Raw genomic sequence first — 15,177 nt, 5'->3', positions numbered from 1 at the left:
TACAAATAGAAGCCATGCTTTCATCTTGAACAGGCAGATCTAATGCCTTCAACCCATTTTGTACATGCAAAGTCAAAAGTAAAAGTTAAAAACATAAATGGCAAGACTTGCCTCTTCACCACTGTACTGCTTCAAGCAGTGCAAAAATCGACATGTGTTAGACAGCCAGAAGGAAACTGTTTCAAAGTCATCACCTCTTTTCTGAAAATAAATGAAGAAATAAATAAATTAGAAGAAAACATGGTCACAGTGAACTGCTTTAATTGCTATGTTTATAAAGTATGGAAACAAAACTGCCATTTTTTTCTTGTCCCCATATCGTTTGCTGTGCAACACTAAGTGTTAATTCTCCACATTTACATTGTCATTAAATAACAAACATACCTTCAAGATTTTTTTGATGCCATTAATAGTCGAAGTTAGCAAGGACCTCACTTTTTGGTCATCATTAAGATAGTCAGCATGGCGGACACACATGAACAAAATGTATGCTGGCAATCCTGGGATGAGGTTGACTGCCACACCTCGTGGCTTCAGATCTGAATAAGAACACAAAAGTATGCACATGTAAAATCATACGACAGTTTTGCTGCGTTTTACATGGCCTGGTAAAACTGCAGCTCTCCAATTTACCAGAATTGTTCTGGGACCAGTTAGTACTAATACTTTTTACTGTATTTGATTTCAAAGTTATGTTTCCTCTTCCAGTTTTCTGTCAAAAATTATCTGTGCCCGGAACAGAACAGAAGAATGTGAAGTTACAAAAGGAAACAAGGAGATATGTAATGCAACTGATATGAAGAGCTGAACTTTCTTGGTGAATGGGGATTGTTTCCTTTTCTCCAACATTAGATAAACTGGACCAGTTGCAAGAAACACTTCATATTCATAGGCAAAAAGACTGGTTCTTTTTATAAACAGAAAGGATTCTTACCTAAAATCAGGTTCTTGACAAGCTTTGGCTCATCTTCCTTTTTATACTCTAACATCCCCTGGAAGTCCTTTTCTTTCCTTGGAATATTGACAGGATGGATTGGCTCATCAATTATTTGTCCAGGTGAAATGTTATCCATCTGGCCCACTACATTAAAAAAAGGAGATTTATTTATTTATTAAAAATAGCTATTTGTCACAGAACCTCCCAGTTTTAGACAACAGGGTTGATACTGAATTCTGGAGTATTATCTGCCAATTCATTTCACTGTATGTTGGCTGTCTAGCTCATCTACAGGGTGTATTCCCAAAGGAGTAAGTGTGTACTTTTCAAATTAAGTTATTAGACTTATGATGCTTACTACAGTTGTTGTTGTTTTTTAAAAAAAATATGGAACGCTTCACGAATTTGCGTGTCATCCTTGCGCAGGGACCATGCTAATCTTCTCTGTATTGTTCCAATTTTAGTATATGTGCTGCCGAAGCGAGCACGATGCTTTCTACGGTTATGGGATATTAGATCTTTCAGGCTGCATTGCACACCCAAAATGACAGGATTCACAGTTGTAGTCAAGCAAATAAATCCCCCCCCCCTCTAAGGGGTCTTTCACCATGAGAATGTAAGGTTTCTCACAATGTGTGAAGACATGCAACCCAGGATCAAAAAATGTTTGTGCTGAAGATCTTTGGACTCCCTCTACTTTTCCAAAGCTCTATTTAGGCGCACTGCAACCAGTCTGGAAGGTATGTCTGTCTAAAATAAGAAGTGAACCATCTATTGTAATCAGTAAAAACTAGCAAAACATATACAAATTACAATTTGTATAGACTCCCTACTAGAAAAGAGGGTAATCACAGGACTTTGCTCTATGTTCAGCTGTTACTTTGGACATTCAGGTACCTACTGCTGGTATCACAACCTTCCTCCTCTTGGCAAAACTATTGTTGGTTGTCCTATAAGCACTTCCGTGTCTTCTTTCTCTTCCCTTTCTAGTCTCTGATTCCTTTAAAGCACATAATAGGCAAGGAAGCGCCACAGCTCACTTCTAACAAGCTACAGGTACCCTCACCCCTCACAAAAGCAAGATACTAAATACAGACTGAAAGCAATAACTCTTGGGCAATCTCCCCTCCTCGTGTCATGCACATACAACCAGGAAGGGGACAACCAGAGTAAGTGTTTACATTCTACATAAAATGTGTTTATACCTTAAAAGGTTGAAACTTACACTGTTTCAACCTTTTGTGTGCATAGTATTGTAGCTTTAAAGTAAATAAAAATCTCCTTTTGCTCCTTTATCCCTAATAAGGTCTCACCCTTTTATACCGAGATCTTATTAGAGAGAAAGGAGCAAAAGGAGGTTTCTATATACGGTACTCTAAAGCTACAATACTATGCACACTTACTTGGGAGTAAACAGTACTAAAATCAATGGGACACTTCTTAATGAGCATGAATAGGATTGGGCTGTACATCTGTTAAGATTCCGTTTAAGGAAATACTGAAAATCAGAAGTTTCTTTTTCAAAACGTATGCTAAAAGAATGCACTCAGCAAACTGCCCCCAAGCAAAATCTGGCATGTTGAACAACTAGAAACTTTCCTCCATCTTTCATTCTTGTGTCAATCCACAGCATAATGACAAAGCCATTAGAAAACTGCCAAAGGTGGTCCACATGACACTAGTAAATCACAGTACTGTGCGGTTTAAAAAAATTTCAACATCTTGCCTTCATACCTAGATCCAGTTCAACATGCAGTCCTAAACTGATTATGGCTTAGCAGTAAGAAGCAAACATGTGGGTTCAAAAACAACCCTTGGTTGGGAGTGAGACAAACTACGAGCCCAATAGCCCTGGGTGGCACAGCACCAGCAGAACCAAGGAAGGCACAGCAGCTGTGATCTTTACTCCAGGAAGCTGCACATTTCCTCGTTCACACTAAGCCACGGATTGTCTTATTGTTACATGAGAACGGGGCTGTACGCTGTGCAATCCAGGAACTAAACATTTAAAACACACTGATCAGTGCCTATTCTTCAGATAGATTATGATCACAGACTAATACAAGTTTGTACACACAGGATAGTTAACACAGTAAGAACAACACATGATAAGAAAACATAAGATTAAGAGAGGAGCCAACAGAAAATGTACTTTACCATCTGTTTCCTAATATGCACTGAAGTAGAAAAAGATTAGCTACCGGTACCTTTTCAGTACCATAAGAAGTCATCACTTAAACAAGGTATCAGAATCTGAGTGAGTCTCCCAGAGTTCTTAATAAATGGACTATGCTTCAAGACTATATTTAATATGGCAAAGGGAAGGCAACAATTAGAACTAAGCCACTCCCTACTAATGCTTAACCAAGTGAAAGGTCTCAATGTAATCTGTAGGCGAGCAGCTTAGTTTCTTCTTAAGGTGTTCTTCCTGCAAACAATGCTTAGTAAACACAGAAGTCTGCGATTTTTCAATGTTACCTCCTTGAAAGGCAAAGTACAATCGAGGGAGGGAGGAGGGAAGGGCTATAAAGCAAGCAGGGAGCAGTTTTCACCATGGTAAAGAGCTATTTTACCTTGCACGGTACGTATTATACCTGGCAGACAATGACATTGGTCAAAGTCTTCCGCCAAAGTGACTAAGCTGGGAAGTCATGATTTCCTCTTGCACAGGCATTTATAAGGCAATGATTACCAAGGCCAAAGGTACAGCCATGCCCATTAGCATTTTAATTCCATGATGCATTGAGAGCATTATTGATGCATTTATTTCATCTATAAAAGCGTCTGAGTAAACTGAAAACTGCACACAAACCTACAAGGGAAAGTAGCAAATGAGCAAGAATTCAGTATGTTCCTTGAAGAGAAGGCCTTGTTCACTTGGAATCAGGTTGATATCAATCTACTGTGCTATTGTTTCAATGTACCCTCACTTCTAAATACAGTATGTTTCGGGGGAAAGTCAACTTGACCCTGAATACTTGCTGCTTATCCTGCAAATTTTTGTCCTCTCTCTCACTCGCACACATCTATTTTCAAATTGCCTTCCAAATGACTCCTCCTGCAAATTGAGAAATACTTTTACCTTCTGCTCGACATTGTCTTTTTTACCATTGTTGATGTTCAAATGGGAAACTAATAACTGAACCATATATCCAAAGGTTTAGTTATTTAAAATGGGGTCCTGGGGAAGGCTTCTAACCATAGCTAATATTCATTTGCTAGACTTCTTAGTTGGCAAACAGCTGTTCTGGTGGAGGAACTTAGAGCTGCTGTAGTGAAGGTAGAAAGGGCCCCTTGGAAAGATTGCTGTTCTATTAATTTCCACATGAAAAAGCTTCCAAGTACAGTGTTCCTCTTCTGCAGAAAGGCTTCTGCCAATGCCAGTACCATAGGAGCAAGAGGCAAGAGCAGAGCAATACTAATCCCAGTGTGGGAGCAACAGAACAGAGCAATGGGTCCACGGCCACATCTGAAGATGTTCCAGCTGGTATCAGCCAGGGCAGAAGGTGTTCCTCCCAACCTGTGATAGGGCTAGCGTAGCTGAGAGACCCAAGATGAAAGCCAATGGGGGATTCCCGGGATCTGGATTAAGTGGGTCCAAAGCCAATGGCACGAACAAGTCCCTGTTTTGGCTTCTTCCACTTCCTAACATCTGTGGGAGAACCGCCGGAAGGTGGTGGAGAGGAGACCATGCACCATCCTAACAACGCTTCCCCACCACTAAGATCTGAGTGGTGCTAGGATTGTACTCTAACCTCCCAGTTCTCCTGGTGCAAGTGCTAGCTCTCCTGATTGCAGTTCTAAAGGTGAAATCCATGCATCAACTCAGGGATTCTAGCTCCAATGCCACTGTGGGCTCTTAATTTGCTACCCTTGGAAATTCCCTCCTGTTACATAGTAGGAAGGCGCCATCTTTGTTGTCCTTTTGGCACCTCCGTCTTTCAACAAACCTTCTAAGTGGATATATTTATCCTAGTCTGCATCCATATCATGGCTGCTTTTAATTGTGGGGTTGTTTTTAAATGTTTCTATTATTTTCATATGTTTAATTGTTATCTCACTTGTTTTAAGGTTGTAGCTGTTTCATTTCTTACAGAACTGTGTATTTTATTGCTGTAACCCACCCTGGGACTTTATGCTAAAAGGTGGGTAAGAATCCAAACAAACAAACAGGCTTTTCTGAGATGGCCATCATAGGGAGGGAGGTGGTAGAATCCATAAGCAAAATATATTACTATAGATTCTGAGGCACCACATTCTCATATTTCAAAAGAAATAGGAGCCTTCTTATTAGCCAGCTGTTCAAAAGAAATAGGAGTCTCCTTATTAGCCAGCTGTTCTTGTTTGAAGTACTTGTTCTTGGCAAAAGTAAAATACTGCCCTTTAGTAAACAGAGAACGAAATGAATTTGCACTCAGATCCCAAGATAATCCATACCCTTTCCTTAGCATACTCACATTAATTACTATTGCGGGATACTATCATGTGCATATACACAGAAGTTCAACGTTTTTCTAGTTATTGTATCTACTTGTCAACAGCTGGAGACTTACTGCCTCTTTCATGTAGTAAAACAGGTCAACGTTTGCGCCGCCAGACAAGAGAGAAAAGCAGTTTGATAACACACAGATACCGTACCTTCAAGTTCATCAATCTTTTTTGCATAGACTTTAAGCTGCTTTTTCAGTTTGCGAACAGTCTTGTCCTGTTTTTCAAGCTGCTCCATTAAATCCTAAGCAATAAAAGTTGAGAGGGAAGGATTAGGTATTTAAAATTGCCATCTATGATGACAGACACGAGCAGAACCAGTACTGTTAGTGCTACAAGAGGAGCTGAGCACAGTTGAAAGGCAATGCTGCCATCTGGCTGAAGTTTGCAAGCCTGCACGCTGCCTAGAACATAAGCAACACAATTATATAAAGTATGTTGAAACATGTGCAGCATGACAGACACAGAATTCTTCCGCAGGCACGTTTAATGGATACCAACATATCTACATCTAACTTTCTAGGTTCTTTGTGGGAAGCCACGGCAAATGGTATGAATGTGCTTTGAATGCATGCCATGCATGTGACCTGGGGCTCCCATCTCCCAGTCACTATGGCCAATGGTCAGGGATGGTGTAAGCTGGGCTCCATAGAAGGCCATAGGTTTTCCAGCTGTGTTCTATTGGCTTGTCTCTTTCAGGCTTATGGAGATTCCACAACCACTTATTACTTTTTAGACATGCAGAGGAGAGTTGAGGAAAGACTGGGAAGTCTGAAGCCCCCTCCCACTCTGGGCAGAACCAAAGGAGCAAAAAAACACCCCAGCATCTGAACCAATTTTTGGAAAGTTGGGAGACTGAAGTATATCGTTCTTCAAACTACATTTTAACGCCACCCTCTACTAATAATTTAGAATTACAAATATTATTGCCTAGCCTCCCCAACAATTCCCCCAATGTTTTTGGTACCACTAGATATAAGTTTTAATATTGAGGGATGCCATCTAAATCAGGCATAGGCAAACTCGGCCCTCCAGATGTTTTGAGACTACAATTCCCATGATCCCTAACCACTGGTCCTGTAAGCTAGGGATGGTGGGAGTTGTAGTCCCAAAACATCTGGAGGGCAGAGTTTGCCTATGCCTGATCTAAATGCTTACCTAAGATCAAATCTGGAATCTCTTTCTCAGAAAGCAAATATACAGCTAAGAGCAGGCATCCCCAAACTTTGGCCCTCCAGATGTTTAGGACTACAATTCCCATCTTCCCTGACCTCTGGTCCTGTTAGCTAGGGATCATCGGAGTTGTAGGCCAAAACATCTGGAGGGCCGCAGTTTGGGGATGCCTGGCTAAGAGAGTCTGCTTCAGTCATGCTGCTGTGTTCATATTAGTAACAAAGATGCTGACACAAATGACAGAACAGAAAGCTCTTGGGAGAGGAACGACATTGATGAAGTTTTCTGAAAAGGATTTCCTTCAACAGTGGACAAGGCAGCCAGCTCTTCAGTTAGTGCTCAGGAGTAGCAAACAAAGAAAGAGAGTTGGCACAATGTACACAGTACATACAATCATCCGTTTGTAAAGTGAAATCCGGTACGACTGATACTTCATGGGATCATCTGCATATAACTCCTCACAATACTGAAAAAACAGGTATAAAGTATAGGTTCTTCCCATTCTTTAAAGGTGCTAGTATGTCAACAAACTTCAGAAGAAAAGGCAAGTTCAGCTACATTGATTTTGAGACAGACTTAGGCCATTAAAACAGCGTCAATCTCCCTACAGACCAGGATGCAAAAGTCACAGCCTTTAAGATGCACACAACAGAGGGGAGGGGAATTTTCTGGTCCATTTATTACTATAAAACCCCCTGAAAAATATGGCTTTAAAAATATATATCTCACAAGCAAGCAGAAAAAAAAATGCCTCAACAATATTAAGTGATTACTACCTTCAGAATGGGTACTGTCAGGAATATTTTTGCCCAGCTGGGTCATGGTGGTCAATTATCATGTCATACCACAGAAAAAGATGAAAAGGGATATGGAGGACTCTTCTGAAAAAAGGGAAGGCTGGAAGGACTAATCCCCCTTCTAAGTGGTTTACACATTTGGGGCAACATCAGAAACTGTGTGCTTCTGTTCAAATGCCTACAAGCTGTTTAGTTTCCACTTTACAACTATCTGATTGCCTTGGATTGTCCTCAGAAGGATGGACAGTTATATAAACTGTCTTAGTCGTTCCTTTGAAAATCAATAAAAGTGTGGTTTTTAAAAGAGTTTCTTTCACCAAGTACATTAAAGAATGTAGCCCTTGCAACATGGTGTTGGCATGTACAACTGCAATTAAGCTGTCTAAGAAGTTAGGCTATATGATAAACAATGCTATAGACAATGGCAGAGTTTGAAGAATGATAATGAATACTGGTTATTATGGAGTTAATTTTCATGAAGCACCAGCAGGAAAACTTGATGTTGTGGAAATGCAAGAATGCCAATACTTTAACGCTATACATGGGAAACTTGCTGGGGAAGAGAATTGTCTCCAGAGGAGAATACAACACACCTACCATAGCTTGGCATTGGGTCTGTATGGAGGAGGGACAAGCACCGGGCCAGCTGGAGTTCTTGACTGGATAGACTAATCTCCTGCTAAAAGACTGGCCAAAGTTTGGCTTTCCAATCCCTGAAAACACACCTCCTCCCAAAGTTCCTAAAATAACTGAAGTAGCAGCAACGGAAGGTGCAAGCCTACAAGACGGGACTTGAAAAAGGCTTGATGTTTTTCATGCAGCTGGCTGCCTCACTACAATTATTTGGCTATTCTGCAGAAGTACTGCAATAGCTTCAGGACTAACCAATAGCATCTGGATCATAGGGAACCTATCCAGGGGTCATGAATACAGTGATCAAAGGGGCCTGCCTTCCTTTTATAACTTTGTAAGCATGTGTTGCACTCAGGAATGTTGCAGCACCCCCCTCCAACCCGCTCAATAGTCTAAAAATGCCCCTAGGCAGGGCTGGGGAACCTGTGGTCCTCTATTAGACATCCTGTCTGAGACTGATGAGAACTGGAATCCCTCATCTTCTCCCTGCCTTAAGGCTTCCAAAACGAGAGAGAATCTCATCAAGTTTTATTCACCATCCTTGGAAGAACATAAGTAAGTCGCCAAAGCAAGAAAAGCCGCTTCCTCCCTCCTTCTGAAGACCTGAAGAATCAAGACATTGAATCTTGCTTTGGAGGCAGTCACTGTCTTCAAAACCTATTGCACACATGCTTGCCAATGACAGCAATTCTCCACACACACAGAGTTTATTAAGATTTGTCTTACTAGGTTTTCATTAGTCAAGCGGGTGATCTCATGTTGTAGGCTAGCTTCTATACGGGCTTCTGGGGGCAGCTGCAGGTTCTGCGCTAACAACTGCTGCTGGCGATTGTTCTCCTCCTTCAAACTCTGAATCTCTCCACGGAGGGCTTCCAGTTCATTGTCATGGCTCCTCTTCTGAGACTGCAGTTGAGATTCCAGTAGCCTACAAAGCCACAGAAAAGCAAGGGGCATTTGGGGGAGGCAGAGAGAAAGGGGGGAGATGAGGAGAAAGAAGGAAAACACTTCTTTAGAATCTGTGTTGAAGATGGTCACCAAGGTCTAAATACTGAAGATTGCCATCAAAGCTCAAGTAAGTGCACATGTACCTGCCCATTTATATGGCGAAAGAAAGAAAACCAGAGAGTACTCTTTAAACCCATTTAAGAGATTTGGACCAAAATCCCATTTGCCTAACAATGAGATGTATAGCAAAATTAACATTGACTTGGGTTTATAATGCCTTGGCTTCATAATGCCTTGGCTTCATATTTGTATAAAGGATCTCTACTATACATAATAACAAAGCCTGTACCATTTCAGGCAAGAGATTTTTGGGCACCATTTGCGAGGGTAATAATATTTAGTTTAACATTATATTTTACCACCTCTGGGAGAAGGGTGGAGAGGCATTTGGATTTTCCACCTCCGACATGCAGTATCTTGGGCTGTCTCTGGTTCCTATGTCTCGAGGTTTTGTTAATCAATCCATAAATGCCTTTGCAACCTTAAAAAGACATGCCAATCATGATGTATTTAAGTGAAGGCACATAACAAGGCCATAAAGGAGGAAGTCTTCTTTATGCTGCTCAGAAAGAAGCTGAAGTATCCCACCCAAAAAACTAATGTAGTAAAGATATTGCTAGAGGGATATGGATGGAAGCAATAAAGTATCTTGCTGACTGTGCTGCTGATTCACCGTGTGGGCTTGGGCATGCGAACAAATAATTCATTTGCTGCTTGTGAATTATAGGAGGGAAGGAACAAAGGAAATGAATGGGGGACGCTGGAGTACTGAGATTAATGCTATAATTGCATCTTCTACAAATGAGCACATACCTCAAGCTGAGCGGCTCCATCAGACACACTTTCAGGGTTTAAATAGACCTAAGCAGACCAGCTAACAGCTACATTGACCAAGCACATAAAAGGTAAATATGAATAATTTACCTTTCATTTCTCTGCCCCTTGCTCTAGAACCTTTCGCTTCTAGAACACGGGCAAAAGAAACAAGAGCTACAGAGCCACCTCTTCCCTCGCTTACTCTGCAGCATGGTAACTACTCGCAAGTTAGTGTCCAGCAGACTTACAAACACAGTAGTTAATGTTTAGTGTTTTGTTAGCACAAGAAAAGAAAAGACACTGGTTAAAATAGCATTTGTAAATAAACAAAAAAAAACCTATGTTGGTTAACTTGTTGGTAAAAGTGTACAATGAATTACTCTTGTCATTTGAATGCCAAAGTAACTAAAGTCAGTGCAAATTAAGAAGTGGGAGGCAGAGGAAGCCGCTCAAGCACCTGGGGTGGTGCAAGCCCCCCAAAGGGGCGGGGCACACTGCAGGGCTCCTCCCACTGCCTGCCTCCTCCCACTCAGCCACCTACAGCTTGGGGGTGGCACCGTTTGGGCAGCGTGGAGCTGCCGCCCGGTGAGTGTCGCCCAGGATTTTGTTACCCCCCTCAGTGGTGACACCCGGGGCGGCCCGCACCCACCGCACCCCCCCTTTCTCCGCCCCTGGTGGGTGCTCAGGGAAGGTGTTTTAAAAAGCGAGGTGCCTTTCAAATGAGAGGGAGCATCTGACAGTCATGCGCACTTGATGTCATTATGGCTTTAAAAAAATGCTATTTTCTTTATTTGGTATCTGCTCTTGTTGTCTCCCTTGTTCACCATAAGTTAGAACAGGCAAATAACTTACACAAAATGCCTTTAATTTTTATGTGTTTCGCTCTGCCTATTTCAGACCATGGTAACCATTTTGTGCTGAACTATTAGTCATTTGTTTTTTGGGGTGTGTGTGACAGTGTATATAATAATATGGTTTGTAGACATTTTTAACAGGCTCCAGGATTTGGGGGGCTCCCTGAGAGCTGGGTTCTCGTCCTTTAGCCACCATGTTTCCACATAAGGAAACAAAAATCAACAGGAAGCAGATGGATGTCCAACAGTGGCTCCTTCCTCCTTGCCGTCACAGGGAGAGGGTGGACGAGCTGAGCTCACTGGCTAAGGAGGAGAATCAGCTGCCATCACTACAAGCCCTCTCCTGCTATATGCAGAAGTCCTAAGTCTTATTATTTGTAGCTCAGGCACATCTGCATCTTTATTTTTATGATTCAGAACTTCCACCGCAGCAAATCTGGGATGTAACTGGTCAATAGTGGACCTCTACCAGATTGTGGGGCCCAGCTAATGCCCCACCATACCACTTGCTGATGCTGAGCCTGATTTGAAGTGCCAGCCTTGGGGGGGTTCCATTCTTCCCTTGTTTTAATAAATCCATTTGGATTCAGTCTTGTTAAATAAGTATAAGAAACAGCATCGCAAAAGCAGGTCCACAGCATGTTAGTAACAAGAGAGAGAGAACGCGAGAAGGTCCGTCCTGAGAAGTCTTGTAACCTGTTGGCTTGTTTTAGCCCTTCATATACCAGCCACAGCTCTCCGTCCTCATTCAGCATATGATAGTCCTGAAGAGATGATCTTCCAAGCAAATTGTTTTGTTTTGTTTTTAAATGCAAAAACACAAAAAGGGATACATGATGGTGATGGTGTAGCATGCTAATTAAAAGGACAACACAAGCTGAGTAAGTGTTATTAAAAAGGGGGAACCTTCCTCTCCACAACTGCAATTATAAACTTCTCAGCGGTGCAACCCTATGCATGTTTGCTCGGAAGCAAGCCCCACTAAGTTCTGTGGGGCTTATGCCTACATTAAATGTGCATAAGATCGTAGTCTAACAGTGCAATTCTATACGTGTGTACACAGAAGTCAGTCCCAGTGGGTTCATTTTTAAAATGTTTTATTATTCTTTCTTTAACCATTTCATCTTCAAGCTCCTAATAAATTCCAAATATCGAAATCACATAAAAGTATACGTATGAAAAAAATATTCCTAAATATATATAGATAACAAATATTTCATATTTTGCTATATTCCAGTCCCAGCTATTCCAAGCTCTTTTCTTATATATTTCACAACTGGCCTGCAATTATTTAATCTTTCTTTATACTCCCCATATTTTCTTAACTTTATTGTCAGCTTCAAAGTCAACTGCCTCCATAGATTCCTAATTAAACCCTTTCTTTGGAACTTTCACAATCATGATTCTGGCTAACATTAGTATATTTGGAACTTGTGGATGAATACTCCCCTGATTATCCACATAATTCAAGAGGTGCGCATGATAGCACCCCAGTGAGTTCTACAGAGCTTGCACCTGTGTATAGAACTGCAGCCTAGGTTAATGGAAGTATATGTGATAACTGAGAAAATTAAGTTAGTAGGATATATTCAGATCAGATCAGATAGTTCCAAATTCCTTAAACCAGAAAAAAAAACTTCTACTCTGCTAATGCAAATTAGAACCACTGCACAAGTGGCACCGAGCAGTTAATTATTATTATTGATATTCTGTTTTGTTTACAGCCAAGGGAAGAAGCAAACCGTACAAAATAGATACACAATGTAAATGCACACGTACCTGTTTGTCTCCTTCAGACCAATATATGCCTGGGCTATCTCGCCTTTGTCCTTCATCTTCTGTACATCCTCTAAAAGGATTGTGGAGTCTGTCATGGTGTTCTGGAAAGAATTAACAGAAAGCAGTTGCAAAAACAGATTACCTGAAGAGTCTTTTTAAAAACAATTATTAAAGGCATGTACTTTTATAAACCAAGAAAATCTTTAATAATTTTTTTTCAGGTTGTACAGTCTTTCTTACAGATCAGTTACATTTGTTGTGAGACAGTATAAGTACAGTATAAGGTTGGGGAAGAAGGGGTGGGGTGGTGAGGCTTATATTCTTTTGTGGATGTGGGACTTTGTGTCAGCGTCAACTGAGCAGGTTCTCTTTCTATTTGTTTATTACATTTCCTTGGTGGTCTTTTTAAAAAGAACTTTTTGTGGGAAGAATGTGTGTGTCCTATACACATACTGGTGTTCTTCATGCCGTACATAGTTAAAACTGGTGGAATTTGCTGCCACAGGGTGTCGCGATGGCTGCGAACTTGGACATATTCAGAAGGCAATTAGGCAAGGTGATGAGGCTATCAATGGCTGCTAAATATGATAGCTGTGTACCACTTCCGATAATGGAGGTGGCATGCCTCTGAATCGCAGTTGCTGGAAAACGCAAGCAAAAAGAATGCTGTTGGCACTTCTGTCCTGCTTTTAGGCTTCCTATAGGCATCAGGTTGACCACTGTGAGAACAGAATGCTGAATAATATGGGCCTTTGGCCTGATCCAGCAAGACTTTTCATATGCTCTAAAGGTTTAGTGGTTGCTATTTATTTTTCTCACGCCATAGAAATTCCTTGGGCAGTTTATATAGTGTGTATTGGAGTAGTGCTGGTGGGTGCCAAATTCAAATTCTCATGCAGTCATGCAGCTCACTAAATGATCCCGGGACACTCATTCTCTCTCTTGGCCTAACCTACCTCATAAGTTTGTTGGAGGGATAAAATGGGTATAGGGCAGACAGGCTGCCTTGAGCTCCTTGAAGGAGGTGTACAAATAAAAAATTGTAACGACTAAATCAAGGGTCGGCAAAGTTTTTGCTTGGGCCGGTTCACAGTCCAACAGATGCCGCAGTGGGCCGGAGTCATAGCTGCCAAGTCTCCCTTATTCTCCGGGAAATCCCCATTTTTCCAGCTGTTCTTAGCTGAAAAAATGGATTTTTTTTGTTTTTCCCCGGTTTATTCTGCCGCGGCTGCCATTTTGGAACTGGGCGGAGCATGCTCAGAAGCGATTTTTGATGCTGCTCTGCCCAGTTCCAAAATGGCTGCAGTGCGACTTCTGGCGCGGCAGCCATTTTGGAACTGGGCAAAGCAGCATCAAAAGTCACTTCTGAGCATGCTCCGCCCAGCTCCAAAATGGCGGCAGCGCTACTTCCGGTCTGCTACTTCCGCCCGGTCCCTTATTTCTCGGACAGCAACTTGGCAGGTATGGCCGGAGTGTGTGCGTGTGTGCACAAGCATGCATGTGCAAACGCTATTTCCGGTGCTCCTTCCGGTGCAGAGGAGGCATGCGCAGCTTCCCGTTGGCTGCAAGAGCTTCCTGCAGCCAATGGGAAGCCGGCCAGCATGGTACATAAATGAAGCATGGTACATAAATGTTTTTAACAAACAAACAAGAAGAAAATCAGGGTTACCTTGTCATCCTGGTAAACCATTTGCAAGCAGGGAAAGGAACAAACAAACCTAGTTACTCATATTTGTTCTCATTAAAGATCACCCGTTTCCCTTTTTATTTTCATAATTCCTGTATGAACTCGTGCATATACCACCAATCGGATCCAATATCACTTTGAAACAGACTGCTCCGTTCATACAGAATTCCCTTGGCAAGTCCAAATTGCAATGAACAGATTTGCAAATTGGATCTCCCTCCTCCTGGGGATCCAATGTGCATGGTGGAGGATGGCTGGCGCTCTCTTTCTTTCTCTCTCTCTCTCTCTCTCTCTCTCACACACACACAGTTGTTAGTGTATGAGGGGGTAACTGCACATACATCCACACCTGCATGAATCTGATTTAAACAACTCTTCCTCCTCAAAAGAGAGGAGATTGTGCAAATCAAACCCATAGCCATGCAATCATTCATGCAGAGCACCATCACAACACATTACTTTATACATGGGAGGTGCACATCTTCTCTTCAACTATGTGCTGTATATCCAATTCCTGCTGTGCAAGTGATACCTGCTAGATGGTATTAACTGAGGCTCCCAGGCACTTCTCTAGGATATGTTCAACTTTCCAAACAAATTGAGCTTCTTGCCTATACTGCTGGCAAGTTATACTGCCATTATTAGTGACAATCATATTTTAACTGCATCTATCGTTACAATATCAGGGAAAGGGAGCCGAGACCTTCCATGTGTTGTTGCATTGCAGCCCACATCATCCCTGACCATTGGTCATGCTGGCTAAGTTGCAGCAGGGAGTTGCAGTAGAACAACATCTGGTGGGCGCTACAGGTTCCCCACCACCATTATCTCATGTTATTTACATCATGTTATTTCAACAGCACTGAGAGTATTCCAACAGTGCAGGAGATTATGGTGTGATTTCCTTTTAAAGCTGGTGCACCTCACATGCAGCCAGCGGCGTTGCAGGAAAAGGTGGGGTCAGATTTCCCCCTCTCCATGGCAGCATCCAAATGGCACACTCAGGTC

The 15,177-nt window shown here is 41.9% G+C and overlaps 1 protein-coding gene and 1 non-coding gene across 6 annotated transcripts in view; both read right to left on the bottom strand.

Moving 5' to 3' along the window:
* Positions 1–15,177, bottom strand: part of MYO5A (myosin VA) — a 115,596-nt gene that overhangs the window by 10,192 nt on the left and 90,227 nt on the right. For 2 of the 5 annotated variants that reach the window (XM_060282746.1, XM_060282750.1), the window contains 8 exons: positions 12,483–12,583; positions 11,400–11,480; positions 8,755–8,953; positions 6,990–7,064; positions 5,576–5,669; positions 935–1,081; positions 385–539; positions 112–201 (listed from right to left, as the gene is read on the bottom strand). In XM_060282746.1, coding sequence (XP_060138729.1) covers positions 112–201; positions 385–539; positions 935–1,081; positions 5,576–5,669; positions 6,990–7,064; positions 8,755–8,953; positions 11,400–11,480; positions 12,483–12,583 — 942 coding nt within the window. The remainder of the gene's footprint in view (positions 1–111; positions 202–384; positions 540–934; positions 1,082–5,575; positions 5,670–6,989; positions 7,065–8,754; positions 8,954–11,399; positions 11,481–12,482; positions 12,584–15,177) is intronic. The other 3 variants (XM_060282747.1, XM_060282748.1, XM_060282749.1) reach the window with 3 other exon arrangements.
* Positions 1,319–1,425, bottom strand: LOC118093341 (U6 spliceosomal RNA). The gene has a single exon (XR_004693631.1). It is a non-coding gene; the product is annotated as a U6 spliceosomal RNA (small nuclear RNA).

Source organism: Zootoca vivipara, chromosome 14 (assembly GCF_963506605.1).
Source record: "Zootoca vivipara chromosome 14, rZooViv1.1, whole genome shotgun sequence".
Classification (NCBI taxonomy): Eukaryota; Metazoa; Chordata; class Lepidosauria; order Squamata; family Lacertidae; genus Zootoca; species Zootoca vivipara.
Note: the sequence above shows the minus strand (reverse complement) of the source record. Positions and strands in the feature narration are given on the sequence as shown.